This window comes from Ambystoma mexicanum, chromosome 11 (assembly GCF_040938575.1).
Source record: "Ambystoma mexicanum isolate Mex_15411 chromosome 11, UKY_AmexF1_1, whole genome shotgun sequence".
Lineage (NCBI taxonomy): Eukaryota > Metazoa > Chordata > Amphibia > Caudata > Ambystomatidae > Ambystoma > Ambystoma mexicanum.
The window spans coordinates 926,177,467-926,204,975 of record NC_090934.1 but is presented as its reverse complement, the minus strand read 5'-3'; the positions used below and the strand labels follow the sequence as shown (position 1 = coordinate 926,204,975).

Below are 27,509 nucleotides of genomic sequence, written 5' to 3'. Positions count from 1 at the left end.
TTGGCGATCTGGGGAGAGACCAACCCCGGGAGGAAGAGAGTTCCTTATTACAAAAGGAAACATACAATTCCCCTCTAGTTCACAATAACAACTATAACTTTACACTAGCCTCTGTGTGTGTGTCATATTGTATGATAGAGAGGCAGGGGTAAACTCTTGATTGCGATTATATACGTCAATGTAGTGAGAAGAAGAACAACTGAGTAATGAAGATTACTCCTTCAGAGAAACCACTAGAACATTCTAGTTGTTTTCATCATATGATCAATACCGGGAACTTTAAAAATGTGAGGGAACCGAGAAGATGGACACTCTTGTAACCCAACGCGGTTCGGGAAGCCGCAACGGCGTGATGTGGTCAGGCAGACGGTAGAGAACCAGAGAAAACTTGTGGCAAAGAGTCTGAGACTGTGGTCGCAAAGCTGGGACCAGGGGAAGCTCCAGAGTGAAGGCTGAAGCAGTGAGCGGGCCGAAACAGGCTGGAGCACTCGCTGAAAGGAGGAGGTTCAACCCGCAACTCTCACAAAACGGAGGACGCATAAGTCACCAAGACGACCCGGTTAGCCTTCAGGATGCCATAAAGGGACTGGGGTGCTTCAGTGCGTGTACCACAAACCAGCTATAGAAGCAAGCCTTTGCACGACAGAGATGAGTAAACGAATGAATGAACAAGCATTGTCAAAAGTCAATATTAAGGACATTGAAGCTTAAAGAAAGGAAACAAACGGAATCATCAAACTTTGTCAAAAGCCAATAGTGATGACATTGAAGATTTGAAGAGAGGAAGCCGAGTGAATGAGCAAGTATTGTTAAAAGCCAATAGTAATGACATTAAAAGTATTTGCAAAGGAAGGCAGGTATATGAAGCAGCATTGTATAAAACCAATGGTTATGACACTGAAAACACAACACAGATAAATCAAGGAGCTGAACAAACATTTGCTAAAGACCATAACTAAAATGTGAAAAACTCAAAGATTTCGAAGAGGGGAGACAACCCTTAATGAAAGACATTTGAGAATCCATTGAACGGTTGAGAACCCTGAGAAAGGGCGAGAAGGAAATTGTAGTAATCTTGTCAAATGTCAAGAGAAAAAGGTCAAGGGCCCAATACTAGAGAAAAGGAAAACTATTAGAAGTCTGGTGAAGTCCTGGCAGGAGTGTATACCAGGCACATTGCAAACAGTTAAAAAGCTGACAGGTGAGTATACCAGGTCTTGTGTAAGTGAAAATTGCTTAATGAAATACCGGGAATCCTGACACATGAGTACACCAGGTATTGCAAAGGAAACTGAAGATTGCTTAATTATGAATTGGGAATTCTGGCAGGAGAGTATACCAGGCATTCTAAAGAAACCTGTAATTGTTTAAGGAGAATTGGGATTCCTGGTTTGAGGTTACACCAGGTGTTCCCAAAGGAAACTGAACCTAATAAGCAACTTGGATTGTTTGAAAGTCTGAGCGCTAGAACATTGTGTAATATTCATGGGGAAGGGAAAAGTCCTTCTTTCCTGTTTCTCTGGGAACAATTGAACATTTACACTTTGTTTTGTCAGGTTGGAACTTTGTGTTTGATGGGCTAGGCTAAGGTCTTAAAAGTGTGGCTAACGAATGTTATGCTCATCTCGTCTTGGTATGTTTAAAGTTTGCGGGTCAGATTAGAGTTTTGGACACACGACAGAAGACATTTTACTTGAAAATCCTGACTGATAGCTTTGTTAGTTTTATTGAGGCAGTGAACCACCCTAATAGCTGTAGAAATGATTTGAATGTATCCAACCCTTCCTTTGTAAATAAATGTTTATAGCCACAAAATCATGCCTTTGTGTCCAACTCTAACTTATGACACCTCACAATGTCCTGATACCTTTCAGGGATTTTTCAATTTCCTTCAACATCATTATTCTTTAGAATGCTATTCTTTATTTTCTTATTCCTCAATGTGTTTATTTCACTCGCTTTGAGCATCCAAAAGGCAAGCAATTACAGGTGGCTGCTCCTGGGTGCCCGAGTCACCCTCCTTTATATTTAAATGCCCTATATTAGTTCTGCCATGGAGGATGCTCCTCCCTTTTTCGTCATATGTGCACCTTTCCTCTTCTCCTCGTTCTGCTTCGCTTAGGGATGGTTTCTCTGTCATGGGGTGGACTAACTTAATGTCTGAAGCCCTTTGCTACTGTGCAGTCATAAATGTGTTTTGTGCACACATCAGGATTCGTTTATTCATTCGATGAGTAATGCCATATAGAATGTCTTACTCGTATGCATCAGGGACATACTGTGTGCAGAGGCGTAGCCAGGATTGTCTAACAAGCTGGGCCAGTGAGGCTGGCTGGGAGGATAACTCGGGGACAAGGCGCTCGCCTTGGAAGCAAGACATCGCGGGGCAACACAGGTTCGATCCCCGGGTCCGTGCTTAGAAACCTCTGGGTATTAAGCGTGTTATAAATAGCCAATTACAAAATTACTTGAAGTTAATGTAGTTGGGGCCAGCCCAGTGACAGTAACATCTGTAAATGGCCACACAGTGCTGGTGAGTGGGCATTTACAGATATTGAGGGGCCTTGCATGCTCAGGCCTTACCATGTCTAAGACTCTGACTGTGTGGACAGCATGGTATAATGGGCCAATCCCCATGAAACTGCAGGCTCTAAGACTCTTGCACGTCAGTAGTGGGTTCTGGGTCCTTTGTTGCGTAATGATCCAATCTCTCATGACCTGTAGATGCTTCCACTCCGTACAATCAGAAGTGGTTTATACGGATCAATATGCAATTGTTTATTCTCATGCAGACGGGGACGGGTTCTGGGTGCCAGCCCTGGCTTCTCTATTGTCTTTCCTCCGACTCCCTTGCAATCAGAATTTACTTCTGTGTACACAGTAAGCATTATCAGTCCATTCTCTCTAAACCCATGTACCCATACCTCTCAGCTAACCCTTGTTTGACAGGTATCACCCGCTCTGGTTCACACTTGCAATAAGCCTCATACCACTCTATAGACTTCCCATTGCTCTCACCCGACAAAACAAATGTGATTTCACCCACTTTGTAGCTTCACCAGGTTGAAAGGTATGTATACAGCCGATGTCATCCTTCATTGACATGGGACGCTTTCTGTGTATTTCCTTTGACAGCTGGAGCAGCGGCTGCAGGCTGTGAACTCAGAGCAGGTGGAGACCCGGGTCCAGAATGAACAGCTTCGTCATTTGAATCAGGACCTCCTGGACCAGCTGGAGAAGACCAAGTGGGACCTCAAGACGGCCCAGAGCCAGCTGCAGAACCTCCAGAGGCAGGCCGAGCTGGAACAAGAACAGAAGGACAGGTAAAGCCAGGGCCGGCTGGGCTGCTGCTGGTGATCGCCTCAGGACACTACATGTAACCTATGTGAAGTTTCTTTACATGTGTGATCCCCTGCCTGCGACTGCAGCGAAGCATGGAAGGTGCAGAGGGTTCTGGAGGCGTCCCTTAGTATATAAGTAGAACAAAGTACAGGTCAGGAGAAAGGTACACAGTACCTGCAGCAGTCTGGTGCTGGCTGCAGAGAAATAAACAGAAAACAAGCAGACCTATGCTAGACAGGGGTGTTGCTAGGTCTGTAAAAGATCTGGGGCTATGCTAATGTCAGGTCTATCAGGACTCGGGGATAGCTAGCCTTTCGGTTGTAGCTCCTGAGCTTCTATCCGGGGCTACAGCCTAAAGTCCGGGGGCTATAGCCCCCTCAGCCTCCCTAGCAACGCCTCTGATGATGGGTAACAAGTAAGGGGTATACTGCTATATTCTAAGCCATCTCTGGGTGGCTTAGGCCAAGCACTTGAGAGCTAAACCAACAGATTACTCTAACTAACAACAGGCAAACAGAAGAGTCACAGATTAGACATGATGAAGAAACTGCTGTACGCAATGTATGTATCTGAGTGACGGGTACACAGGCGGTTCAGGGTGATCTGATCTAAAACATTTGGTCGAAGGAGAATTCATCTGATTTCTATTTTTAATAGGTTGATTTTGCTACATATATATGGGGGGGGGAGACCCCCATGCTTCGTCTACCCTGTACCCTCCCACATTCATTATTTCCCTCCCCCATCCTCCACATATATATGCGTCAAAAAACATAACGCATTCTCCTTCGACCAAATATACTGCAGCAAAAACTCCCATTCCCACACAGACTGGTCAAACGGTAAGACTTCAACAGACTACATAGGTCTGACACTAGTCTTACGCTTCTTTGAGCTGGGTGGAGACTACCCAGCACCACACTCTCTACCTAGCGTGGGCGAATGCAACAACAGTGGACAGATTTGGAATGGAGAAAAAAAACTGGTGTGGCCATACAAGTGAAAGCAGAGAAGACGGATGCAGAAAACACAGCCCTTGACCTGAGGCTTCAAAAAGCAGAGGTGTAGGAAAGCCTTGGCGAAAAAACACAGTTAAAAGCACAATTCGGTCCCTGCCAACACAGCACAATACAGGGAAGCTGAGGAGGGAAAAGGGCATAAACTCTGGGGAGAGCAAGGCAATCCTGGAAAGCAGAACAGCCTGTATGCCAGGTACAGAGCTGCAGAAGCTAGTAATCAAGGCAGATGGAAAGAGCAAATGCTACAATGGCAGCACAGAAAACGGGACCTTAGGGTTCAGGGGTCCCTGTGGAGTTGGAGACTAGAGCACCAAATTTGAAACCACTAATAGTCAGTTGATTACCACCCACATTAGGCGAACGCAAGCTTACGCGTATAGGCTCTTCTTGCTCCAGCCAACACAGTGCAAAGCTGGCTGCAACAGAGAGCAGCAGAGAACAGTTACAATCCCGCCTCCCAGTTTTGGCCTCAGACATGTCATACAACCACAGGAAAGCAACAGATGCTTGGACCTAAAACCTGGGATTGATTCGCTTTCAAAACCCGAAAGGGAAGCTCTCTTTTTTAAAATGTACTTACTGTTTTATCAATTTATGCAAACCATTGACACTATCAATGATATCGATACATCAATCTGAAACTATAAAACATCAATGGTTATCCTATCATGCAATTACAGTCTAAAACAATGTGCACTTTTATCTCGTGGCCAGCATGCATTCCCAGCCATTATCAGCCTGTTGTTATCCCCCCTCAGAAATCTTCCACATAGATCATCATACATAGGATCAGAAGGCGTAGAGTTGCCCTGGAAACAGATCAAACACTCACCATCCATCAAGATATGGCACAGAACCTGTCTTTACACAATGTACAGATGTGATGTTCAGGTGGAGTTTTCTGTCATGGTGCAGCACATTCCAATGTACCATGTAAAGTCTTAATATTCGAGTATTAGGCAATAGGTCAATGTATTAGGAATGTCCACCTGTTATAATGACAATACATTCCTGGGCATATTTTAATTTTCTCAAGTGGACCATATTTAAGCGATGATCCTTCTTATTCTCCTTCATTAGACATCATGTAGGTCCAAATCTGCAAGCAACTGCCTGCAATCTTGTGCAAAGTAAATCTCCATTGGGTCTTTATTGACCTCTCCTTCAGGTGTGAGGAGAGCCCATAGAGTATCGGGTTTAGCATAGATGTGTTTAGCACTCTGCATTTAGCTGGCATGACCGTAGGTACCAGACTTAACGATCATACTAGGCCAAGTGACATTGAGATCGCGCAAGTGCAGGGCGAGGGTTGGGGAAAAGTGTGAGGGGAAAGCAGAGTGGGGGAAGTGCTGTACATGTGATCCCACAATAACAAGAAGTGCGGCCAACGATTGGCAGGTGCAGGGTAAGTGCATACAGCAAGTGTCCAAGTGCTGGTAGGGGGCTGTAGGGTTACAGATACAGACCCAAGTTCAAGGGTTACCGGGGGGGCAGTGCAGGTTTGAAATTGGGCAGGCTAGGACCTGGGCCCTAGATCAGAGGGTAGCCAGGTGACCAGTGCAGTTTCAGGCAGGCAATCAGCAAGGGAGAGGAAGAGAGAAGGCAGAAGCAAAGAGGAAGGTCTTGAGGTGCTTCCGGAACCGGAGATGGTTCTCCTCAAGTTTCTCCTCAAGTGGAATTGGTATCTGTATATGGCCATCAGAATAAGTTGGAGTTTGCTTATGAGGTGGGAGGTGAACCACAGCAGCACCATGTAGTTGAATCTCATGTGAGTGGCTAGAAGGGTCTGCAACCTTTGACTCTCCATATTTTTTTAACTACATCTCCCACCAGCAGTACCCAGCATGTTCAATAGTGAGGGAGGATGGAAGTCGCAATTCAAAACACCAGGAAAGTCGCATGCTGCAGACCCCTGGGCTACGATATCGAGGAGAACCTTATGACTGATGGTTTCAAAAGCAATAGAAAGGTTGAGCATGCTCAGTAATCATTGGTCTTCCTTGTCCATGACGATAAAGGTGCCATTGATGACCCAGATGTTGGCGATCTCTTTGTGACATCTCGTTCGATAGACATACTGGTAGTTATGAAAGAAGATATGTTGGGTGACCTTCTCGTCTAGTTGGGCAGAAGGGTTTCTCATTGCTGTTCCCTATCAAAGGTATGTGTCTGATTGGACAGTAATTTACTATGTCATATGGCCCGAGAGCGATTGTTTTCAGCAAGGAAAGGATTTGACCAGTACTTAGAACAGTGGGGATGAAGTCATGGCTTGTGTAGAAGGGTGGAGAACATGCTTCTCCTCAGTTGAACATCAGGGAACCTATGTCTGTGTCGTCATAAGAGGTGGCCTTGAGGTTATGTACATCTTGGACAGGTCTTACTGGGCTATGAACCTGAACCTGCTCCATCATGTCTTATCACATGGAAAGATGAGTGGAAGAGCCCATCTCTGGTGTGTTTGAAGCTATTGATATGGTGTCTGAAAGTGTCTATTTGATAGGGTAAGAGGTTGCTGATGTTGTGTCATTTGTCAGTGTATCCAGGAATAGTGGGTTCCAGCAAAGTATTGAAGCAGTATTTGAAGACTTTGTTGAGGAATCTGCTCTTATTGAATGCTTTTGCTGTGGTTTAACAGCAGTAATTGTCTTTGTCTTGCATCCTAATAAGATCTTCGAGATGAAGCTTGTTTTTTTCTCCAGATCTTTTCTAGTCAGCGGATGGTCTGCTTGTTGTTGGTAAGACTACACGTGCAATGGTCTTGAGTCTGTTTCTTTTATAACTTTATACGTTCTTGCGTCTTGGCAGCATGTTTTATGGTGTGATGGAGAGTGTTGGCTAGGGGGTTGTCATTTGGAGTGCAGGAGGATGCCAGGGCAGTGAGAGCTTCTTACATTGCATTCAAGGGGACGATCTTAAGGGGGCGGCAAGGTGCCTCGGGAGGCTTTGGTTGGCTACAATGGTTGATGGTGTGTGATGGAGCTTAATTTGACATTACCTGCCATGGAGGTAACACTGTGATCTCAACAGAGGGCCGACCATACCCGTGTGTTCCTCTAGAAAACCAGAGAAGATCAGGTATATTCTGCCATATCTAATTGTAGGAGTGCCTGGTACTCAGTGGAAAGTGAGTAGCATATCAAGCCTATTGACTTTGAGGTAGACGAGTTCTTTAATTGTTTGGTTAGGGCTGGGTTATTGTTTCCATACTAAATTACTGAATCCGCTTGGATGCGGGAGGGTGAAGTTGGGGCTTGACTGTGTTGCTGCGTATTCTTGGATGGAAAGGCATATCATCATGTAAGAGATTCCTTTTCACCACATGGCATTTGTATTTCCTACAGGGTTGTTTTCAAAGTCTCAAAGAATATGCAGAAAGAGAAACAGAGTCTTCTGAGACAGCTGGAACTTCTCAGGTGAGAGGGTTGGGGAAAGAAATGGGGGCTGAACTTGTTAACCATGCTGTGTAGATGCAGGAGGAAATGAGGCCCCATGCTGCAGTAAAAGGAGGAAATGAGAGAACAATTAAGCTTCGGTACACGGAATCACTTCACTACTGCAATGGCTTTAGGCGGTACGTGGGACTGAGCGGTCTCCATCATTATACGTCCACAGTGCTCTGAATTTTATAATGAGTAGATTTAGTTAGGATTCACTTTGTTTTCTCAGCTTAATCCCAAGATTCTGGTAACAGCGATGGACATCTATGTGTATGCATCAGGCTCAGTTTCTGGAGTGCCCTTAACCATTTGGTTTGTACACACTCTTTACATGTCCCATGAATCTCTGTTCAAGAGAGTCATTAAGTCATGCTCTTGCAACATCAGACGCACTTACCATGAACATGCTTATAGCATAACCAGGATGATGCAATTAGGGCTCCAAGCCACAGTAACATTGCTCCTCCTTTAACAAAGGTCCAGGGTATCAGAGACCTATTGGCTGAACAGGCAGAGAGGATGCAATTGACTGAGGCCCTTACCTGATCTTCTCTGGTTTTCTAGAGGAACACACGGGTATGGTCGGCCCTCTGTTGAGGTCACAGTGTTACCTCCATGGCAGGTAATGTCAAAGGCGCCCAGAAGGGAGTAGCATCAGCGGAAAGGGGCCAATGGCAGACACAGCCTCTATAAGTAGGAGGACAAAGGTTGTGTAAGGTTCCAAGTAGGCACACGGATGACCAGCTGGAGATGAACTTGATGTCCAGTCGATCAGCAACTGAAGGGCACAGTAGAGCAATTGGGAGGTCAGAAGAGGGGACAACGAGAAGCAGAGGAGGAAAAATGCAATGGGTAAAATGAGGCATAGCAAAATACCACGAGATGCTCTTTTGAGGAAGCAACGCAAACACACTTGCATGCACGTGCCAAATATAATGGGTTTTCTGGGACAACTACTCTTCACCCAGAAGGGATCAACGCCATGATAGAGTTGGCAAAATGAACCCACGGGAGATAGAAAGCTGGGGGAGCGTTTTGTGATTGGGAATTCTCAAGGGCGGATGTCAGAATACCAATACAGTGTTCCACAAGACACCAGGTACCCTCCAGGAAGCCTAACATGAAAACTGGGGTCCGAATCTTAGACCGTGACAAGCACAGTCTCAAATGTAAAGTATTCCTGTTAAGTACAAATGCTGAGTCGATGGAGCAGCTTGGTGCGACACTGGACCCGTAACAGCTGCTTCTTCAGCACCAGGTCTTCTTGCCAGGTATCTGGTATCAGCCGATTAGACATATTTATGTTCCCAGGTTTGACGTATCAAGTACAGCTGATATGGTTTGGAAGATAATTCATTGGAATGTAGAGCTTGGACTTTACCTAGCCCATGAGGATGTGCGTTTCCTCTCCAGCCATGCTTCTTCAGGGAAACACCAAAGTATTTTGGAGTACACTGTTACTTTTCATGTAACTATGAGCTGGCAGGTGCCATCGATCAGGACTGTATAGGTTCTCAGATGAAAGTGGTACTGCAGCGTCTGCAGAGACGGTCCGGTGGGGCCAAATGAAGCAGCCTTCACCGTGTAGAGTGGCAAGTTATTGCAATGGGGCTCACATGCCTGCCCACCATCTTTTGAGTATGCAGATCAATTTGCATGCCCCAGTTTGAGGGTAATGTAGGCTACAAAATCACTGGTCAGCAATGTAATGTTACATTCACTTTCTTTGTGGAGTGAGCATTCAAGAGAGTTGCAGCAACATGGCATAAGCTTAACCCTAAAACTCTGTCATCTATCGCAATAATTGTGGTCGTCAATGTCTACCGGGATGGCCCTACAGATCTCTTGGGCTTGTGTCCAGAATGACTATAAGAATATGTCCTTCATGCCTGTTTGATCGCAATTGATCTCTTTGAATCAGTCAAGCAGTCAAGCGAATTTCCAAAGCAGTTGTCACCTATCTTCAGTTTATTTATTTGCTTATATAGTGCCAGCAGCTAGCAAGCATCAGGGCGCTGACATGAAGACGTAGGGACAAAAACACATATAATCACAGGACAAGGCGCTCAGTAAGTCATTGGGGGTATCAGTTTCCTAGGAGCGGTTTGTCATTTGAACAAATGTGTCTTGAGTTTTCTCCGGAAACTTGTGTATTTCTGTTCTAGTCTTAAAGAGATGGGTAGGTTGTTCCACATCATGGCTGCTTTAATGTGGAATGCTGTGTTGGGTTTTAACCGCAGTGTAGATGCAAGGGCTCCGTCCAGCTCTTAACTCAACTCTCCCTGTCTTGCTTTTATTTAGAGAGATGAACAAGAAACTCCGGGACGAGAGGGACGCCTTTGAAGCCAAGAAGTTGAGTAGCCTCAAGAAGGCTGCAGTGCCACCCGTGCCCCTTCCCAGTCGCTGCTGCTGTCACACTCATGCAGGGTCATTGCACTGCCATGAAGGGCACTAGCTCTAGCCCCTGCAAGGTGGACTAGGTGGATAAATTAATGTACATGGATATACATATGCATAAAGACTTTTAATATATGCCTAAATACTGCACAAGAAACTGGAATCCAGGACACCAAGTGCAGTAATCTACAAACTTGTGTTCCCTGCCTAAAAAAGGGGTAATGGGCCACTTAAGCTTTACAGATAAGCCATTAACATTCAGAGGCCACCCAATCCCATTTTTGCAAAGGCTGCTGACCCAACTCTGGACTGGCCGTGGGGCAACTGAGTGTGATCCCGGTGATACTCATGGCACAATATGTTTGCTTTTATGGCAGTAGTTGTGAAAGAGGAGATGGCATAAATTGGCAGAGCTGGGGTATGAAGGAGTGAGGTTTTAATGAGAGAGTGAATGAAGAGTTGGACAGAAACTATCTACATAGATCAGAGGACCTCGAAGTCCAGGACCCAAAGACTGTTTCTTTTATTTTATTTTGTGGAGAGTGTGTTGCAGTGGTGGAGATACATCAGACAACACCGATCTCAAATGTGTAGTAGTTTGTGATCTTCTGCCATCGATTGGCAAAAAAGCACCAAATGGTTTGATTTTTCTTAAATCTGTTGTATCGTGTTTGCTATATTTCGCCACAACGTCAATTTCATTCATGGTCTGCACAGAATGGATTTCGTGTTGCAAATGCCATCTTTTTTCAGATTGTTCATCTCCACACCCATTTCCCTCCAAGTTTAGAATTGCCAACAGACCATGATAATGGCAGCAGTACACTATATAAAACCCAGTAACATTACATAACAGTATGTTAGACCTGCCAGTCATCTTGTGTTATGATCTGGAGGGTATGCTTGGACATTTCAGGCATGATATGTAAAAGTATGTAGTATGTCCGACATGTCGGCCATCTTGTTTCAGAATCCACAAAAGAGAGCAAACGCTTGAAGCATCTTGTATCAGAATCTGCGGAATATGCTAGATCGTTTCCCTCGCTATGTGAGAGCCAATAGAGAATGGAAGCATTGGCCCTCTTCTGTGAGCTGGATTGTCGGCCATCTTGAAGAGTAGGCAATGGTTCCTATTCGATTCTGTAAAGACAGAAGAACTCAAAAGATGGTGTGACTGAAATGATGGGGAATACCAGCATGGGGGAAAGTGCTCTTTCAGAAGTCTGACTAAAACAAAGTTTTTTTCGACTAGACGTCAGTTGCCATATAACACACAAAAGAGGTTTTCAATGTAAGACAAAGGCACGAGTGACAAAACATTGCCAGGATGTGCCCAGGTAAGCCTTTTCTTTGCATAGCCAGTCTGGGCAGGAGAGATCGTGGGACTGGAAGAGGTCAAAACGTCCACGTTTCTGGTAGAGCCTGCTACTACCATCCACACTTCCGTTTTGATTTGCTACCATGCGTGATAAAAATCTATTTTGCCTAATGTTTTCATTCTTACAAATATCATTCCTATCTGTTGTATACTGCTAATCACGATGAAACCTTCCTTGCAAGTGCGCCATGCCAGGTGTTTCTCTTACCCAATCCAGCGATTGTTCAGAGCTTATCTACTGGAGTTCATTGCCTCCTGTGCTCAGATAAAAGTGAGTCATAGGATGGTGGCCCTGAGGCCTATGAAAACCCCTCGCACGCTGTTCCATTCTGTAAATGTATTAGTAGGCCTGGGTTACTTATTGAGCGTCTGATTTTGTGCAGAATATTTTGTTCCCTTGAGCAATTCTTTATCTCCCAAATAAATAAAATAGGCACGAAAAATGTTGGTTAGCCCGTTACTATACCGTGCAGAATGCACAACCCCATTAACACGGCTGTTGCTAGGTCTGGAAAAGATCTGGGGCTCCGCTCATGTCGGGACTGTCGGAACTCGTGGCTAGCTAGCCTTTTGATTGTAGCCCATGAGCTTCTATCCCGGGCTACAAGCAATAGACCCGGGGCTATAGCCCCCCCAAACCCCTAGTTTCCCATAGAGACAACTCTTCCCATTAAGGGAAGCTGTCTCCTTCCTCGTGCTCCATTTCTGACGGGAAAGCCCGCAACTATATTTGCGCTCCCTACATGCAATCATTTCAGGCAGTGCACAGTGGACCTTGTTTTTTGTCATGTACAGCTGATTAGTGGGTTGGCTTTTTAGAATGAGCATTTTGTATTCCTGAATTAGCTTTAATTAACGTAACCTGTTATTGTGTGGCTGCCACACTGTACATCGACTCACATGCCACATGATCTGTTAGAGGCCGGGTGATGTTCTGTGTAGGAGGCACTCAGTGCTATGTTCAGGAGATGCCATTGCTGGCAGCACGGCGCTCCCACCGAGGTACATTCAGGTTACTTTTCTCAGCTCCGGTGGGTTTTGGGAAATAAAATCAGCAACCTGAGAGGGGGAAGACCTTTCTGGTTGCATAACTTTTACTGTGCATATTGCACATAACATTATTGCACTTTTATAAAGTTGAGGTGGGCACCTTACGGACTGAACGGTAGCTAAGTCATCCCAACAAAAAGAAAGAAAAACTAACCAATTGTTTGGGTTATACTATATTTCAGTGCTGAAATTTAATGACCGCTTGGGGTTCTATAAATTCCATTGTCCAATCATCAAAAACCCATCTTGGCCAAAGAAGAAACATCACTCCCTTTGTAATTCACTTATCCGAGCCACACTGGGCCTAGTAAGATCGTTGTTTTTGTTTTCTCCTCTGTTCCCCTCCCTTTGCCTGGTCGCGCTCTGGAACACCCGTGTACAAGCGCGATATAAATAAAATATCATATCATACTCCTGTCTGGGCAAGACTGTACTGGGGAACTCCACCTATTTGCCCCACAATAATAAACCCATAGATTACAACCCATGTCCAGTAGGGCAGTCCTTCAGTTATGGATAACTGTCCTGAAATGGCATGGTGCCTAGATTGTTTAATGTATGCCTACTACCAATTAGGAGCTGGGTTGAGTCTGAAGTCTTGTCCTCCAAATATGTACCACGAGACCCTGAAAATCCTGCTATGCATTGCACCTAAAGATTTTGTGCCCCAGCGGTCCAAGTCCCAAGCCCTTGAAGCACCATTGCACATCATTTGTGCAACTTCTATGCGGCCTGCAAGCTCTTAGGGCACTGATGACCCACCTCTTCAAATTAGCCTCTACAAAACTGCTCCAGCCTTTTCATGCCTACCATTGGGTAGCCTTCATTTTGACTAGCCATATCCTTGCTTGAGACATCAAGCACCCTTCTGGCTACCTTTGGTACTGCATAAGGACCTAGTATATATCAGAATTGAATATAAGATACCGTAAAATGCTTTGTGTATATGTATTATAGCTTAAGTTGCTTGTATAATGCTAGCCAAACGCTATATAAAAAGAAACAATGTGTCGATTTGTTAATTAGGCTAGCCAAATCCAGTATTTGCAAGTTTTCCCAGTTTACATGGAAAAGAAGGCTGATTGAAGCCACCAGAAAAAAAGGTGCAATGTTTTCATTCAACAACCTTTGCCTCTACGTCAGCTGCCACATTAGCACTTCAAATGCAGTCAATATTTAATGCCTGGAGCCAGGGTTACAATCGACCAATCACAAGCAGCTGCCCAGGGCGCCACCAGAAGGAGGCAAAATGTTCCAAGCACAAGGGACCGAAGTGGGGGGAAAAACCGAACCTGAACTGAAAAATGTTTAAGGCGCGCAATGGTTTGTTTTAAAATGGCGGCTCTCCAAGTGAGACTCGAACCACGGGGGATATGCAGTTTTGCTGTTCATTAGACAGATTCTCCTAGAACCACGGTGTTTTAATTAAGGGAGTGGGCATTGCCACAATGGCGGGGTGCTTTGCTTTAATATGCATTAACACTTAGACTCTTGCCACCCTGGAGCGGAACGGCGAATTCGTGGGGCTGGCTTTCTCACGTGAGTTAATAATGTTGTAACCCCTTTGATTGAGGAGGACATATGGATGGGTCCTCATTTACGTAGGATGTCTGGCGCTTAAGAGTGCAATGCCCAGGCGAGGTCTGCTGTGGTGGCGGTAATGGGCAAGCAGCACACAGTGCATGACACTTCCCTGGCAGCGCATAAGGAAATGGGCAGCCAACCTGAAGACCCGAACGCTGCACGCAAAGCTCCATTCAAGACAGAAAGGGAAAGACATGTAAACAGAGGCTTACGGAAAGCGTGAGTACACTTAGACTTGGCTCAAGCAAGCATTTCTGCTTCATGAGTCACCAGCCTGAATGACAGCTCTTCAGCACCCCTCCTCCGCCCCCATACAGAAACAAAGGAATCCCTGCTCTGTTATGACTCTTATGACACCTGTTACCAGCCTTTTCATAGTAGCTGCCTGACATCTGGCTGACTGCTGCGACCGTCCCTGCCCATTTCTTTGAAGCATTAACCTGATATGTGACCGACTTCACCCTAGGCCACTCCCCTTTCGAAAGCATTGGCCTGTCATGTGGTTAATTGGACCCTTCTCCTAGATGCCTTCGGCTTGGAGTGCTGTATAAGTGTCGAAAATAAAGAAATAAATATGATATGGCACTGCCTAGGCTCCAGCCCACAGTCTTTTCAAAGTCACCAGCTTAATCTGTGGCTGACGTTTCTCAGCCTTATCAGTCTTTCAGAGGCAGCAGACTGATTATACAGGAGCCTTTCAGAACCATGGCTCGGATCACAGGGTTCTGCACCAGCTCGCCCGGTCCTTCAGTGGCGAGCCTGGCATCTGGCTGAGTAGTAGCTTTTTAGAGTTGAGCATGACTAGGGACTGACTCGATCCCATCCCTGAAAGCCTTAGCCTGCTATGTGAGTCTATACTGTTGCACGAGTCTCTCAGAAGCACGGGCCTGGCATCTGATTAACTCACCTCCACAGATGCCGGACATACTGGCCTGGCACCCTTCTGTATGCCTTCATTTGGTTCCTCTCAGTTGTTACCCATCCTGCCCTCCCATGCCATGCGTGTGTAACAGACAACAATGTCCTCAGTAGCAGAAGGGCAACTGTAATTGAAACAATCACAAATAGAACATAAGGACATGCCTGTCCTGCGTTAACGCAGAGCCTCTCCATACTGAATCGGTTATACCAAGCTAGGACATGGTCAGACATAAGCCATTAGCCATCTAGAGTGGAACCACTGTGACGTTTCTCAAGGTGAAGCCTGCAAGTAAATGGTTTTCTTGACCTAATGAATGTTTATCAATTAAGCCCCTTTTCTAACTGACAGCCCTTTCCTTGTTAACGCTAATCACGTCAGAATCTGGTGCTACCCTCTACCATTCCCAGAGAGAGCATCTTATTGGTCTGAGACATCACGTAAGTCCTTAAATGTAAAAAGCTCCACAAACCCTTCCATTGCAAGTCTTCTCCTACCTTCTTGTCTGTTTCTCTGTGACCGGTGGACGGCATAGTGCTAACAAACTCTATACATGTAATTGCCAACTTTACGTACAGTGTGGTAATCGTCCTTGCTCCCAGTCCTCCCGGCTCATCAAAGACTTTCCTAGCTGGAGGTTGACCTCCTGCTGCGCAGGCTGCCCCAGGCCACATGCCCCAAATTCTCCAACATATCACCGACCTGTAAGGGGGACTACAAAAGCCCCCGGCACTCACTCCTCTACCTTTCGCCCATGTGTAGAAAGCCGATGACGGCAAGTAGTGAGCAGGGGTGGGAGGGCAGGATGCAAGGACTGTGACGAGTCTCAAGTAGTAGGAGCATTGATTATTACAACACATAATCTTGTCATTTTGTATTTAGTTTATTTGTATTGCGCGCCTGGCCCGGAGACGTCTGGGCGCATTTCTTGAGAAGGTACAATAGTTACATATGGGATGAACAGTTACAATAATAGTAGCTACAATTAATTACAGCAAACCCTCTTCCTCCACACTGTCATCCCTATGTGAGCATGCACCAAACAGCATCAGTGCGACCATCAGTCGGACATTCAGGCTGAAAAATGATCCATGAAACATAGGAGATGCACAAATGTGAATGTATTATGCTACTGCTCATAATTGGCTGACTTGTATGATCCTGGAATCAAGTTCAGGAGATAGCAGGTAGTGCTGTACAAAGGCGTGTGGAGCTGCGCACGGTGCTGCATTGCAGATCTCTCTCATGGACACACCCTGTGCTTCGACCCACAATGCCACCATACATACAGCAGAAGGGCCCTGAGGCAACTCCAGTAATGGCATATTGGCCTGGGAATATCGCATGGGAATGGCTGACTATATCCAGGGTCGTAGAGCAGAGGAAGGTTTCTCCCCATTGTTGTGCCTCCAATCAATATGAAAGGGGATTCTGATTGGTGGAACAGGAACGCTCTTTCCTTGCAGATGAAGAAGGACATGGATACGGTGACATCTTAATTGAGTAAAGACTTTGGGAATGAAGCCTGGTTAAAGTCCTAGGAGCACATCCAGAGAGAATGCCATATCTGTGATGAAAAATGCACCAATAAGAATGGCCCATGTATTTTCTGCAAATAGAAGAGTCAGTTCATGTTTGTTTCTTACAGCGCTTTGAAGAGATGAATGTGTAATGAAGATGGACCACCATAAGATTCCATGACCTCCCATGAAGAGTGCTAGAAATGTTAGGGAGAAACCCAGATCAAGTTCTGATAGAAGCTAAGTATGACTGAAGAGTTGATAATGAAGGATCCATTGTAAAGCCTTCTGATACAAAGGTCAGGATTTTCTGATCCTAGGATACGCATCCCCATACTCTCCTCAAGTTGAAAGGAAGGCCAGTGATATTTGACTATCCTTTGATATTTATCCTGCAGATTCTAGTTCCGTCTTCAGCCCATCAAGTTGAAGCAGAGCACAGAGAGAAAGGCTTCACTCAAAGATAGAAGGGGGTCCATTAGGGTTACATGTGATTTTAACAAATTAAATCACAGAGAATGCTGTACTAACGAAACTGTTATAACAAAAAAAGATCAAATGTTTTATTTATGGGGTCCCCCCTAAACCCCGTTTCCCTATGCTTTTAAATCCACCCCAACCCCCTCCCCACCCGTTTTAACCCCTTACCATTCGATATTTGTTCGTTCTAACATTTTCATTCTTACAGCATTTTCTGTAATTGAATTCATTAAAATCACGGCATACCTCCATTAGCGCGGCAGGCAGTAGCGTGAACCAAGGCACCCGAGACCAAGAAGGGCCCACCAGGATCAATGCACGCTACTCGCCCTGTGCTGGGTCAGTCAACACTCTTAATTCGGGAAAAACAAGTCATACCATAAAGGTTTACATCCACAGGAAATATTGCATAAGGAACCATGCAACATCTTAAGCAAATCGACAACATATGAACACCAATTGAATAGTTTTTACAGTCGTTCAAATATTTAGCAACTCATTAAGATCAGACTGACTAATGCAATTCTCATGATCTAAAAAAATGAATGATAATGACCATACCAAATTGTGACTTCAGATATTAAGGTGGGTTGCAGCTTCCATTAGAAAGCTTGCAACTTAAGCTAGAAGCCTGCTTAAGAAAGGGCCTAAATGCTGATAGCAGAAGTTGCACAATGTAAAAGCAGTAACATTAGGTGAATGTAACATTCTTTACATTGTATTGATCAATATCTGTTTGCCGCCGGCTAGTGACTGCACGCGGTCCTGGGTATGACTGTTACATTGGGGTTCCCAACTTGCGGGGTGCAGTGGGGGGGGGGGTAATGTGGTGCAGGTTTTGCTGAAGCATCTCACACGCCATGTTATGTTATGGGAATCAGACAGAGAGAAGCAGGGCTGAATGAAAGGAACATAAACCGCCCACCTCAAAATGAGCGGCGCAAGTTCGAGTTTGGAAAAGGAACTACATGTAAAGAAAGCTGGATGAAGTTTTGAAAATGTTATTTTTTTTTAGGTATAGAATACAAGGTACTCGAGACGCTGTGGCTGGAGATGTGAGACTGTGAGGGTTGTTAACAATTACATAATGTATTCATGTAAAGCGTATTTGCTAATGAGCTGGGAGCGTAAGGGGGTCTTTGAAAAGCCGATAGGCCTGGGGCAGAGTCAGCTGGCTGTAGCAGCAGATCAGTGGCACTGCTTCGCCTCAAAAGCGGTGTGGATAGAATCACCATTCAGCATGGTTACCAGGGCGCAGAGCTAACGGGTAAAGCTGGAGACCTGCTGGGTTTAGCGCGTGAGCAGCAAAACAATGCAAGCAGGCTTTCTGGCGAGCTGGTTTCCGTAGTGACCCCTCTCGCCTGGTGCTGTGCAACACAATCCTCAGAGAAGCTGGTCAGGAAATGTGTGGGGCGGCATGTGCCAGAGGAGAGCAGAAAACATACGTATTTATTTCAGTTTCTTTAGCAGAATGTGAGCTGGAAGTGGAGCCTTCGTGGTCAATGGAATCGGATAATGTCCACTCCGTCCATGTCTCCGCGTGAGGCGACTGCACCGTAGAGACTCCTCCAGTTCTTACTCTCTTCTTGATACGCAGTCTGAATCCCAGGTGTCCCGCCGCTACTCTGTCTGAACCCGGACATTAAATGCCCTTGAAATTGACGACAGAGCTAAGAACTGGTTATTTTACGGTGAACTGCTAATGGTCGCTTGTGGAGGTAACGCCGCTATTCATCGAACATCGTATCATTTCGCTGCTGATATCAGGACCCGTCTCGCTATGCACCGAGGAGGTAGAGATATTGTGTAAAGACGGCCATTGAGAAAGTATAACCTTTGACCTAATGACCGCTCTGAGATTTCAGTTAATACTAGGCATGCCTTGGCTTGAACGTCATAACCCAGTAATGGCACTAGAGGTACACTTTAGCGCTTCTGCCATGAAGGCGGGGTTGATCTATTTCCTTTCGGATGTGACCTAATATAGGAGTGCACTTGTTGATGGAACAGTCTTGTTGAAACAGGCCACCAAACACCTGGCCGTCAGTCAGTCAATCTTCGGTGTAAGGCCAAGTACAATGGACAAGGGTCTTTGTTCATCCTGGCTGAAGTCCATTCTAAAAATATGGGAGCTCAGTCCTTTCCTGGACTCCAGGGAGTTCCTTTCGAGTAGGTTGAGGAGGGAGGAACCCTGTTGGTTTGCATCCATAAGATGGAGCGCTTTGCCTTCTGATCTTGTGCCTCTAGACTTGTAGCTCGTGAGTCCGTTATAGAGCAGCAGCCAAGCTGAGGGGTCTACTTGGAAAGAGGAATGGATGATCGCTGGAGACATGGGGGCTCATTACATGTTTCCTGGTATCATGCTTGTAATTCCAGCAGGATAGCGGGAAACTGCCCCTATCATCCCCGCCGCCTGATATCTTGGTATTACTGAGATATTACAGACGGTGGTAAATTCCCATTCCATGGAGTTGCATAAGACTCAATGGAATGGTATTGCCGGAATTACCAGCACCCAGTGCCTTAAGTGGCACTGCAAAATGAGCTGGGGCCCATCGAGGGGACGTGGCCTAATGGCAGGTGGGGGGGGTCAACTGCTGGCCCATTAGGCCACTTCCCCCTGACGAGCCCCTGTTCAATGGGCTACTGGCACCCCTGCCAGGCAGCCTTTTGTAGAGATCAGCACCCTCTCCCCTATTGGGGAGAGGGTGCTGATCTCTGCATTTATTTTCTATAGGCTTGCCTGGCAGGGGACAGCGCCTCGCCTATTCAGCCTTAATGGTGGCACTGCCCCTCGTCAGCTGTGGAGGGGCAGCGCCACCATTAAGACTGAAAGGGTGAGGCCGCTGGAAGCAGAGGCCTTTTTCCTGAAGACTGAAACTCCCTCGAATGCGGGGGTGCTTCAGGATTAGGAAAACAAGGCCTCTGCTTCTAGCGGTCTCACATTTCTCTCCATAATGGTGGCACCGCCCCACGGGCATCTCTTGCTTGAAGGGATGCCTCACAGGTGTGGCGCCACCATTATGGATGAAAAGCATTTTTTTCTGAAACCTGCAGCTCTCGCACAAGAGCGAGAGTTTCAGGCTTTAGAAAAAAATCCTGGTCATGTAGTGGCCGGGGCTGCCAGGGGAGATTAGTGAGCCCCGGCAGGGCCCCTCCTCAAAACGAGATTTCTGAGCAAGCCGGGGTTTGTCCCAGCTGGCCCCTTCCCACTTAAAGCCCTGCTGGCACCATACTACTGGTGCCGGTGATTCTGGCCTTTCTTTGCCTGTAGGGGCCTGATCTAACAGGAGGTTAGGCCTGCCGGTAGATCAGAGTCCCACCGGCAAACTCGGGCTTCCCCGGTCCATTAAAAATGCTGGTTGCCAGTATTACCGTCAATTATTCCAGCATTTCTACCGGACCTGGGTCCTCGTAATGAGGCCCATGGTATTGTGTCTTGGCAGGGGCTTTTGCAGCATGGAGAATGTCTTGGATTTTGATATTTCCTTGTTCAGTGGCCTTTGGCGCAGCACGAGGAGCGCTAGCCAAAGAGTACTTCTGACTCTTGGTTTTGTGCTCTCTGGACTTGCGGGATAACTGTGTATAAATCATTGCAAGGATCACGACGTGATGATACCTTCACTAGGATGAAGGCCATTTTCTCCTGCTGCAACGGTAGCAGTTGAATCCTGCTAAGTGGTGGGAGGTGTTTCTAGTGGCAGAGTTAGTTCGGAAGTAAAAGATGTCGCTATCAAAGACCTCTGAGTTTGCGCACCTTTTGTGCTGCCACGGAAAATGATCCATGGACTCTGGCCAATTGAACAACATGAGAATATTTCATTGGTCCTGTGAGTAAGAGCCCAGATTTTTGTGAATGTCTTCCTTTGTTTCTTTAAGGCAATCCACAACTAGGTGATGCTCCTTGGAAACCTTGGTTACCCCCTAAAAATTGAGATATATCTTTGTGTCATAGTTGTATTTTTATTTGGTTATTTATATAGCGCTCTTTCCCCATTTGTATGGCCTCAATGCGCTTTGTGGTTGGAACACCCTCAATGTGCCGAGGTTCTAAGAGTTTTAGATTAGGAGATGCGTGTGTGCATTTTCGCCGGTCTAGGACTTAGGTGGCTGACTAGGCTCGATTTGCAGCCCAAATAGGTCAGGCACGTGTGTGGGCGCTGTTGGTGGTTTGCGAGAGAGTGCTTTTGTTGAAAGAGTCGATCTGTGGCCAGTCGATGTGCAACTTTGGAAGCCAATGTTCTGCGTTTTTCAACAAGTGAATATCTGTTCGTTAATATAAAAGTATCAGCAAAACACATTGGTGGTTAAGACTTTCAAAGAAAGCGAATTTAAAGTGGTGATTAGTTTCACGCTCACGCAGCTGCATATGTAATGACACAAATCTAGTAGAACTGACATTTCAAAAGTCACAGAGCACTTTCACATGAATTGTGAATGCGGCTATATATTCTTTATAGAGGAACAGTAAAACAGCATATCCAAATAAATAAAAAACGCTTCTTGCAAATGTTGTCCATGGAACAATATTCCCCACAGAAATAGAGGTACATAAAACGCGTGGTAATTTAATTTGCAGAAATTGCATTGTGGTGATATAAAATCTAAACATGTTTATGGTTATAGGTCAGGGTTGGGTGGAGGGAGACTAGGAATGGCGAGGGTGCCGGAGTGACACGCCCATTAGGAAAAAATATCGATGAAATGCCGCGATGTAATTTCAGTGAAGTAAGTGACCAAGAGGTAATTTACTTGATGAAAGAATTTAGAAGGAAGGAGCAGGCGAGCATACAGTAGGATGCTTTGCAGATCCTCCGAAAGACCAACCAGTATTTAAGATATTACTTTTGGCAAGAAGGCAAGGGGCTTTCGATGCACGTTCTCACTGGTCAAACTCTTTCAATTTCTTTTGTGCAATGTGATTGTATTGCTTTTTTGTTAACACTTGAATGTGAAAAGACAAAGTTACAAAGCTAAGAAAGACAATAAAATACAGAAAGTGAAAAATGTGTCTTTGTCTTTTTAAAGGGCGGAGTTCATATTTATTCTGTGGAAGCGGCGGTGACGTCAGTGTTTGCGTTCCAGGTATTGATCGGCGCCAGGCCTGGGTGTGAGCTCTTTGGTCACCGTGGCCAGGGGGAGGCCGCGGCGGAACTCAAACAACTAGCTGCAGGAATCGCACGTACAGGTCAATATTTGAATGGTGTTGGGAGGGACAGGCGAGGCCGGGAGGGAGCAGCAGGGTGCCAGTAGAAAGGTCAAACGCGGAGCTATGTTTGACTTTTACACTAAACTGAAGTCATAATCAACTGTTCCCAGAAAACAGCAGCACATGACCCACTGCAACACAGCAGTGCCCTAACACAGTAGCAGGAGGATTTAAAACAAGCACTGGCAATGCCAATAGTTTGGGCTTTTTGTAGGTATGGGAAAGGCACTTGCCAGGCACTAACGTAGTGGTATTTACTGACCATTGATAGTAGCAGATGCAAAATGGTGCGAGTACCTGGGCATTTGATAGCAGGGCATGCCAAATGTCTAATACTTATGCACAAGCCAAAACGGGTGGCTTTGCCAATGCTTGTTTTTAACAGGTCTTCAATATAAAAACACTGTCAGGCAAGTCGAGTGCAAAGTTTGATGGTAAGGCTTGATTAAAGCAAGCTCAAAGAGTTCACATGAGGAGGTGTTTTGGGTGGGGCAGGAACAGGGTGCGAATGGCCTTAGGGATTAACATGGCCATGGGCAGTCAATGGGTGGGGAAATACCAAACAACACCTACAAGCTTTGTGTCCCTCCTCATATGCCATTTCTCCCAATCTGCATTCTAATGCAATCGTTTCGGCTTATAGTTGGCACCAGCGCCACCTTATAGCTCAATCTAAAAAGGGGGTCGTGATTAGCACCCAAGCCCTGCTGGTTTATCAGATCAATGGGCACTGACATTATTAAACCAAATTCACAGGGCTAGTTGAATTGTTGTCACATGACCTCTACCTCAGTTGTTATCTCGGAAAGTGTAAATGTATAAGCTTTGACTTCTATTACTGAATAAATAACAGCACAATTTTTCAATGACAAATTCACAAGCAATGGATTGAAACACATGCTCTCAAGAGTGTAAACCATATGAATAACTTCAACATTTGGCAGAAGCAGAGAACATGCAGCCTTCCTAATGATGCCCCGGGTTTATGTCACTCTGACTGCTTGGCCATTGGCCCCTTTTTGGTTCCAGCAACCTACTTTCCTCCCAATATTACATACATGTCGCTGTACTGTTTTTCACAATGAAGCACTGATGGGAGTCTTGCCTTGCCTGACATTTCCCGCAACCAACTATTGTGCCCGCCATCATGATGTTATTAGCGGAGCTGGGCAATGCACGGATTACTTACTGGTGCTCTTTATTATTCCAGGTTCTCGTCCCAGTACTTACTAGATTAAGGCGTCACATGTCTCTGCTTAAACTACCCCAATATTCTAAGCTCCAACACTCACCTAACCTCAATGTCCCCAAAATGGACAGGCCTTCGATCTGACTTCCTGGAATACTATGATATTGGATGCGACTCGGACTAGGGAGGGGGCAGGACGTAATTACTAGGACGAGGGAGAGTAGAACGAGAACTAATGAAGAGTACCAGTAATAAACAAGTTGGGCGAAGTTCGAAACTCAGCTGTCCATGCTAGATACTAAAGAAGGACATTCGGACATCCAGATGGGCCATTGTAATGGCCTCCTCCTCAGTGGAGGGATGCACCTAAGAGTGGAAAACAGGGCCGCATCTTACCATGATGGCATCGGGAGAGACCAACAGTGAAGGAGGGAAACAGAGGAGAGCCCCCAACTCCCCACTGTTTCTCGCCAACACAATCGCCACCAAGACTGTCTTGAGTGTAAGAAATGTCAGGTCGATCGAGCAAAGAAGTTCGAAGGCAGGTATCTGAAGGGCCAGAGGTACAAGAGGAAGATCCCAAGTCATGGCTAGTACCCTCACCTTAGTACGAGCAAAAGAAAAACTCTTCAGAAGACAAGCTATTGCCGTAGCGGCTGTAACAACCCCGCCGCAAAGTTTCTCCAAAAGCCCTTTTAGCCACCCCCTGTGCTCCGCGGGGAGAATGTTATAGCCCCAGATCAAAACTCTCCTGCTTAAATTGGAAAAAGCCCCAAGCCCGTACTCAAGAGAACTGGCTGCTACATTAGATGACAAAGGTTGCCCAATGCCAAACATAGGATGGCTAGAACTCTGAACAGATGAGGAAGCCCTGCCCTTAATACCAAGCTCCAAACTGTCTCAGGCCTTTACTTTCAATAGCCAGGCTCCCCTCAGCCAAATGTTGAACAGTGGGGATTTATCTGGGTGCAATACAGGGGGAGCGGGTTTGTGGGTGCATTAGGGGAGGAGAAACTGACATTAGAAACAGGTGAACAAACCACCGCCTCCCGGACCAACCTGGTATTACAATAATTATCTGAGTCCACATCAGAGATAAGGAGAAGATCAAATTCCTTGGCCAACAGAAAAGTCAAACCATCTGCTGTCCAGATCCCCTGCCCCTAGAACCTCGAGCAGAACGATTTCAATTTCAGGGCAAGAGGACATTCTTGGATGATTCAAACATGTCCATTCAAGGAATGCTCCACTTCTGAAACAGAGAGACAAAGGTACTCCTCAAGAGTTACCATTCTGTGGATGATGAAAAAGAGCAGCTTTGGGCATCTGGGAAGGAGTTGTCCACCACGCGGACATACACTGCTCTGCCAGAGAGGAGTTTGAACTCCGCCCAAGCACCCAAGGAGCAGACAATATTGCTCAGTGACATGGATCTCGCCCCTCCCTGGTGATGTATCCAGGCAAGGTGTTGTCCATCCTGACCAGGCCCCTGCAACCCTGGCCTTCCTTCCTGAAGATGAGAGCCCACCTCACTGCCTATAGTTCCCTGCAGTTCGACAGGAGAGTCTTCTCCCCTCAATGACGAGCTGCCTAGAGTTGTTCTCTGGTTAAATTGCATCCTCATTGCGTGGCACCAGCGCCTGTGGCGAACGCTCCTTCCTAATGAGGATTCAATGGGAAACCCCTGACAAGGTTCTCCCTCAAGAGTCACTGCCTCAATTGGTCCACCAGAGCTGGGGAACCAGAGATCACAGCCTCAAAGTCCCTGTACAGGGGGAGCATTGTCTGTCAGCATTATTCCCTGGATCTATAACCTGAAAAGGGATGAGGCCTGAGGGAGCTGACACAATTTCCAAACTCCCCTCCTAAAGGCAGAGAGACCTCTCCTCTCGGAGGTGGACCACGCTGGGCATCTGTGTGTGTCACAGCGCCTAGTAGTTGTAATGTTTTGGTTGGATTCAGATGAAACTTCCTGGGGTTCATGAGAAAGCTGTGTGACCTCATCATCTCGCAGGACCTGAGGACACTCTTCTCTTTCTCCAAGCGGGAGGTCCTCTCTAGCAACCAATCATCCAAATAAAGGTAGAGAGTTATCCCCTCCTCGTGAAGTCTCCCCACCAAAGGAGCCCACACCTTGGTGAATGCATGAGAAGCTGAGCGCAGCCTAAAAGGAAGAACCTAGAATTGAAAATGTTCCTGGCTCCCAACGGAAACTGCCAGCATGAAGGATGAATGGGAATGAGAAAATGGACATTAAGGAGGTTATATGTGGAAATGAGGGGAATAATCCTCTGCATTTTGAAGCAATCCATCCGAACAACCTGGTTGACCCTCCTTAGATTTAAGACTAGACGGAATCCCGCTGAGGACACGGACTGAACTACCGCCCAATACTCTCTTTTTGGGTGAGACTTTCACAATAGTTCCCCAGGCACAAACATTACATTTCCATGACCAGAGCTGCTCTCCTCATTGGATACCTTGGAGGAAGGGTGAGAAATGGCCCAGTCATCTCTGGTATCATCGAGAATTCTATCCGGTAACCCTGGGAGACGACTTGCATAACTCAGAGGTTTGCAATGCTGGTCATCCAGAGATGAGTGAAAAGCAACAGTCTGGCCCATACTCAAGGGTGGTCACCCGAGTGATTCTGGACCAACACCATTTCACGTTTACCCTGAGGGGCACAGGGACCCCCTGCATTTGCGCAGCACCAACCCTGGGCCTGCATCATAAACGGGAAGGAGAATCTTGCCTGGCTCATCCAATCTGCAGCTCTTGTCTTTCACCAGAGAGACCCAGCATGTTTAGATTGTGGGTGAGAATCAAACTGGACCCCCGGGTGGCGCTGTTGAGCAGCCGCAAGATGGCTGCCATTCTCTGAGCTCCTGGGAGAGGCACCTAATACATATGCTATATGGCCTGTCTAAAGCACATCATAAGAATGAAAATGGCCAGCAGTGGATCCGAGAAGACCCCCTGCTTGATGCGTGAGAGTTACAGCGAGCAACAACTAGCTGCCTCCTTGCTGCGGTACTTCCTTGCTGCGATGGCCTCCCGTATTTTGAGAACGCTACAAAACCTTGCGGTCGGCTGATGGACAATGCAGGGTCTCGATTGGAGACGTGTCTTCGTGAGCAGCTGCTAGATGCAAACATATTGGACGAGCCACTGACTGCTGGGTGCGAGAATGAGAAACGTGACATCGCAATCTCCTTGTGAATAGCCCTTGGAGCTGAAACCACTGCAAAAATCACTTGACGGCAGAACGAGTCCATGGAGACCGCTCCAGCTCAAATGAGGTACCGAAACAAACAGTGGCCCGTTTTGTATACACCCGCTCTTCCCTTTCCCCCCTCGCTGCCCCAGACATGCTTGCAGTACTTGTGTGCACCTGGAATGACGGAAGTGCCGTCAGTGTACTAACAATATTGAACAGAAGCAACGTGACTGTGGCTACTCCCCCTGCACCGAAGGGGTATGCATAAACTCCTGACTGATCTATACTCACAAACATTTATAAGGAATACTGAGCAGGGCATGTGCAGGGCCCCCTGGTGGTGCCACATGACTGGGGAAGCGTAAGACTGCTTGAAGAATTGGATCAACACAGAGAGCTAAATAGGTTGCAAATAAATTAATGACAATATTGCGGGCCTGATGCTGCTTACCCTTTCGAATGGTGTCTGGCAATCTTCTGGCGCAATATATAACTCTGGCTGTAGTAGTGCTACCTATGTATGCTCACACCAAACATATGTACTGTAATTGAGTCCGCCCTTTAGCTGAAGGATCCTACACTATAGCCTGGTACCCTGAACTTGCTGCTGCATACAAACAATTGCAGAGAGCAATTGCAAGACACATGCTGTGCCTATTGTCGAGATAAAGAAGTGATTAGGTATTGGGGATCACAGCTATGCCTAGAGGAGGAGGGAGTCAGAAGAAGCAAAACACATTTGACGCGTACTCATGTCAAGTC

General features: G+C 46.2%; 1 protein-coding gene across 2 annotated transcripts in view; it reads left to right on the top strand.

Annotated features, from left to right (window-relative positions):
- Window positions 1–17,624, top strand: part of CRACR2B (calcium release activated channel regulator 2B) — a 152,883-nt gene extending 135,259 nt beyond the window's left edge. For both annotated transcript variants that reach the window (XM_069624020.1, XM_069624021.1), the window contains exons 8-10: window positions 3,136–3,323; window positions 7,706–7,777; window positions 10,103–17,624. In XM_069624020.1, the coding sequence (XP_069480121.1) occupies window positions 3,136–3,323; window positions 7,706–7,777; window positions 10,103–10,256 (414 nt within the window). In that variant the 3' untranslated portion in view covers window positions 10,257–17,624. The remainder of the gene's footprint in view (window positions 1–3,135; window positions 3,324–7,705; window positions 7,778–10,102) is intronic.
- Window positions 17,625–27,509: the final 9,885 nt, after the last annotated feature.